This window comes from Propithecus coquereli, unplaced genomic scaffold, assembly GCF_000956105.1.
Source record: "Propithecus coquereli isolate 6110/MARCELLA unplaced genomic scaffold, Pcoq_1.0 Scaffold26, whole genome shotgun sequence".
In the NCBI taxonomy this organism is placed as follows: domain Eukaryota; kingdom Metazoa; phylum Chordata; class Mammalia; order Primates; family Indriidae; genus Propithecus; species Propithecus coquereli.
This window is the reverse complement of record NW_012148174.1, coordinates 2,882,474-2,887,375: the sequence shown is the minus strand read 5'-3', so window position 1 is coordinate 2,887,375 and position 4,902 is coordinate 2,882,474. Positions and strand designations below refer to the sequence as shown.

Below are 4,902 nucleotides of genomic sequence, written 5' to 3'. Positions count from 1 at the left end.
CTTTCCTTGATAGAATTTCTGCCTTTTTTTTAATAATAGGCAGGTGGGAGAGGTAGGAAGAACAACGTCAGCAGTTAACATAAAAACAGAAAGTAAAGTTTTTCCTTTTTTTCCCCTGAATATTTTCTGCATAATTTAGCTACTATTTGAATGGACGAATTGCTACCAAAGAAGATTTTCTAAACCCTGATGTGTTGGACACTTTTATTTCATCTGTGCAAAAAATTTTTCAGGTAATAGTCTTTTTAAAAGTTTTGATGTAAAACTAGAATCTTTATTTTATAGTCTAGTTCTAAATTCTATAGGTGTACATATGTATATACATGTTTTTCTAATTTTGGAGAACAAGCACTATGACTTATTCACCATTGGTTTCCCCTTAACATTAGGTCTTATTAATGTATGTTGATTAGAAATTAAAAATACTGGCCGGGCGCGGTGGCTCACGCCTGTAATCCTAGCACTCTGGGAGGCCGAGGCAGGAGGATCGCTCGAGGTCAGGAGTTCGAGACCAGCCTGAGCAAGACCAAGACCCCATCTCTACTAAAAAAAAAATGGAAAGAAATGAGTCGGACAACAAAAATGTATAGAAAAAATTAACCGGGCATGGTGGCTCATGCCTGTAATCCCAGCTACTTGGGAGGCTGAGGCAGAAGGATCGCTTGAGTCCAGGAGTGTGAGGTTGCTGTGAGCTAGGCTGACTCTACACGGCACTCTAGCCCAGGCAACAGAGTGAGACTCTGTCTGAAAAAAAAATTAAAAACACTTAGTGACGTTAACTGCCATAGACCATAAGAATGGGTTTGTTTACATTCCTTCCACGCCCTGTAGTGTGCCAATAAAAGAAAATTGCCTGCGACCTGAATGACTGTGAACAGATTTTGTAACTATGTAGGATGGATGGGTCTAGGAATACAGGTTTCGAAGGCTGTTAATGTTCAACACCGTGGTTGGTCAGCTTGTTTGCAGTTGTCATGGAGACTTTCCTGTCGCACAGGTGGTGGAGGAGACCAGGCCCAGCAAGAAGGTCTGGTTGGGAGAGACGAGCTCCGCGTACGGGGGCGGGGCGCCCTTGCTGTCCAACACCTTCGCAGCCGGCTTTATGTGAGTGAAACCGCACGGCCTGGGGATCCAGCCTTCCGTCCAGCTGAAACACTCCTCCGCCAAAAAGCAGATCAAAGACGGTTTCTGTGGCCGAGCCCCAAACTTTGTGCCAGATTTTGCATGAACATGATTTACTAAAGCTTGTTAGGCATCTTTAACAGGTGTCTCAAATTCATCCTTGTAAGAATTAATTGTTTTATAATAGAAATATTGTTCTTTAACTATGGCCGGTAAACATGCCAAAGGGTCCTTCCTCTAAGGAAGTACATTGTAGAAGAATGCCCATCTAGAGCTTTGGCTCTGAGAAGGATACTTAGCCTATGCAGCTATATTTATAGATTTCCAAGAAGTTTAGACCCTAAGGGATGAGGTCACAGCACAGAGGCTATCAGTGAATTTAAAGATTTACTAAATCACCTCATTCTCCAACACTACAAACTTGATTGCTTTAAACCCCTGGTTTACTGACATTCAATCACTCTGTTAATCTCGAATTCTGTATCCTCACATTGAGGTGTTTTTTCTCTTTCCTCTTCCATCCTCATTCTTTATAAACCCAGAATAAAGCACAAATCCTTTATGCTCCTGTGGGCATGAGCAGAGAACAGAACAGAGGTGTTTGTTTTGCCATTAAGTAAAGATTTGGGATGGGAGGCGGAGGAGGGGGCATAGAGGGAGGGGTGGGGAGAGGTATCCATCGTAGCCTAGGTGTGATTCTAGTTGTTTCACGTGCTACCACTGCTGACTGCGCCCTTCCCTCAGCCCTCTCGCTGTGCAGGTGGGAGGCCAGAACCCCCCAGGACAAGGAATTGTCCATAGGGGTGGGAATGTATCTGCTCGAGGGACCCCCCTGGCGCACTGACGATCTGCTAGGATTCGTTGTCATGCTGTCGCGTGGGCAGATGTGGAGGGAGGGACTCTGCCGTGAGTGGCGGTGGCCATTCCATTCCAATGACCTATTTATAATCAATGCCGCTTTGCTGGTTTCCTGTTAATTCTTCCCATGGAGAGGGCGAAAGCAGGATAGTGTGTAATTAGAATGGAGTAATTTTGTTTCCAAACCTGAAGAAAGCTCGGTCCCACTGTGTCCCAGGTGGCTGGACAAACTGGGCCTGTCGGCCCGGATGGGCATCGAAGTGGTGATGCGGCAGGTGTTCTTTGGAGCCGGAAACTACCACCTAGTGGATGAAAACTTCGAACCTTTACCTGTGAGTGGCCGTTATTTTCCTAGTTCTGCGAGTAACATGTACTCAGGGGCCCTGATCTGAGCCTCTCGGGAATGGTCAGTCCTCTCGGTAAATAGCCAAATCTGCTGATGACAAGTTGGAGGGAACCTTAGAGATCACCCATTCTAACATTTCTTCGTCTCAAGAGAAGAAATCAAGAGCCTGGAATGACGTTTTTAAATGTGGGCCATTTGGGGTGTGGTGTGGATTTTTTTTTAAAGGGATAATTTGAAATTTTATGGTTCCGTTTTTACAAGAAAACAAACTTAGATCAAAGATGTTTTGCAAAGTAAATCCAAGCACTTATCTTTGTTTATCTGTGGAAGTATGTCTAAACGTGTGGCTTTGAGCTTTGCTTTGAATTTTTGGATAAAAGACAACCAAGAATATTTAAACTCTCTTATCAATGGACTGCATTCTTGAAATGTATCTCCTAGAGGCTATAGCCCTCTGGATTATGGAAATGGAGTCCTACAGTGAGAAGAAGCATCAAACAAAATATTGCCCTCAGATTCATGGTGGTCACATGCATCAAAAAAAAAAACAGATGAATCCTAGGACACCCCTAGGATAGCAGTCACACTCTTTGTATGAAAACTATTTGCTCACCACTGGTTTTGTTAAATAAAGAAACAAGTAATGATCTAGTTTTGTCTCTCCTCTCCCCAACCACCACAACTAGGATTATTGGCTGTCTCTTCTGTTCAAGAAATTGGTGGGCACCAACGTGCTCATGGCGAGTGTGAAAGGTCAAGCCGGAAGCAAACTTCGCGTATACCTTCACTGCACAAACGTCAACCAAAGGCAAGTATGGAACACGGCCTTGGCCAATCGGCAAGTTTTCGTTGGTAGCGCACATAACTTCCTACTCAAACACCCTCTTGCCGCGTATATATACAGCGGGTCTAAGATGTGTCAGTGTTCTTTTCTGTTTTCTGTATTCATAGTGATATGATGCTAGAGTCTAAATTAAAAAAAAATGTTGCTTAAACATAGGCATTTGCAGTCCAGCAAAGATTTATACAATGATTCTAATTGTCATAATCTATAATGGAAATATACCCTGAATTTTAATAAATAATATGAATGTAAGAAAATATTACTATTTTTATATGAACAATTAATTCACTGAAGGACTATGAATATGAATTAATATGAATATATTTATCTCCTTGCATCAAACCTGATAAATTAATAAGGAAGAAGAAGAAATGAAGGAAGAAGGAGAACAGTAACACCAACAATAATATTATTTTCAAAAGTTGCAACCACAATTTCTGGAGCTGAGAGGCCGTAGAGATCTTTGTAGCCTTGCACTCTTCCTTTAGGTAGCAAAGAATGTTGCTAAATCTCAGGGTTTTTCTCTTCTTGTTATTTTTAATCTATCATTCCTGATAGGACGATACTAAAATGCTAATTCTAGCCAAAAAACCCACCTGCCATTTCCCATTTCTGGTGATGGGGACCTCCATGAACAGTGAGGACACCTCTAGGAAGTAGTGGGAGAATGGTTTGAGTGAATAAATTCTGAAAAGTGTCAATAGATTTAATTTTCTTATTTTGGTCTTTTCCTAAGGCCAGGAAAAGCCCCTTGTTTATATAGTTTATAATTTGAATTCACATGAGCCCACAAAATTTGGATTTTACCATTTAACTTCCTAGCAACTCAGCCAGCCACGCAGCAAAGATCTCAGAGTGCTCTAGCCCAGAAAGTGGTAGTGTGAAGAGCAGTATTTTTTATCATGGTTTCAAAATAGGACCACATCAGTGGTGTGATATTATCGTAAAAGGGAAGACACTAAGAGGTCCCATCATCACTATGTATCCGTGATCACATTTGTAATTTAGTTTGTAATTGCTTAAACGAAGTAAATATTTTTATTGAGTTAACCTATTTGCTTTTAGCCGAAGGTATAAAGAAGGAGATTTAACTCTGTATGCCATAAACCTCCATAATGTCACCAAGCACCTGCAGTTACCCTATTATTTATTTAACAAACAAGTGGATAAATACCTCGTAAAACCTTCAGGACTTGATGGATTACTTTCCAAGTAAGTAATTTTTCTTATTCCTTTCAAACTTTCAATACATTATTGGCATTTATCAGAATAGAGAGTTTTGGTAGGAAGCAAAAAAGAAAAAAGTCAACTATTTCAGGTTTTTATAATTTTTAACATTCAGGAAGTTTATAGATGAGTAATTCTTTGTACAAGTGTAACCCTGAGAGTCCAAAGCAGATGGATATGAACACCAACTAGCAGTTATCTTAGAGAATAGTTTGCATTTCAAAATAACTTGATATATTAACATCCACTGAATGCATTTAGATTATTTATTGTAAGAAGACTTGATAAAACAGTCCTAAAGCAAAACATACCTATATATAATTACTATTAAGGGCATGTCAGCTGGTATAAAATATTGTACCACATGAGATGGGTGTGATTCTCTTATAGCAATAAAGTAATTTTTTTAATTGGTTAGAGTAAGAAAAAAAAAATGGCCAGAAATGTACTTCTAGGTGGATTATTTGAAGTGAGTTCTAATGTATGTATGTATATGTGTGTGTGT

The 4,902-nt window shown here is 40.1% G+C and overlaps 1 protein-coding gene across 1 annotated transcript in view; it reads left to right on the top strand.

Annotated features, from left to right (window-relative positions):
• HPSE (heparanase) overlaps positions 1-4,902 on the top strand; it is a 51,732-nt gene that overhangs the window by 40,965 nt on the left and 5,865 nt on the right. The window contains exons 5-10 of the mRNA XM_012647151.1: positions 40-43; positions 140-233; positions 998-1,104; positions 2,198-2,312; positions 3,013-3,134; positions 4,242-4,382. Coding sequence (XP_012502605.1) covers positions 40-43; positions 140-233; positions 998-1,104; positions 2,198-2,312; positions 3,013-3,134; positions 4,242-4,382 — 583 coding nt within the window. The remainder of the gene's footprint in view (positions 1-39; positions 44-139; positions 234-997; positions 1,105-2,197; positions 2,313-3,012; positions 3,135-4,241; positions 4,383-4,902) is intronic.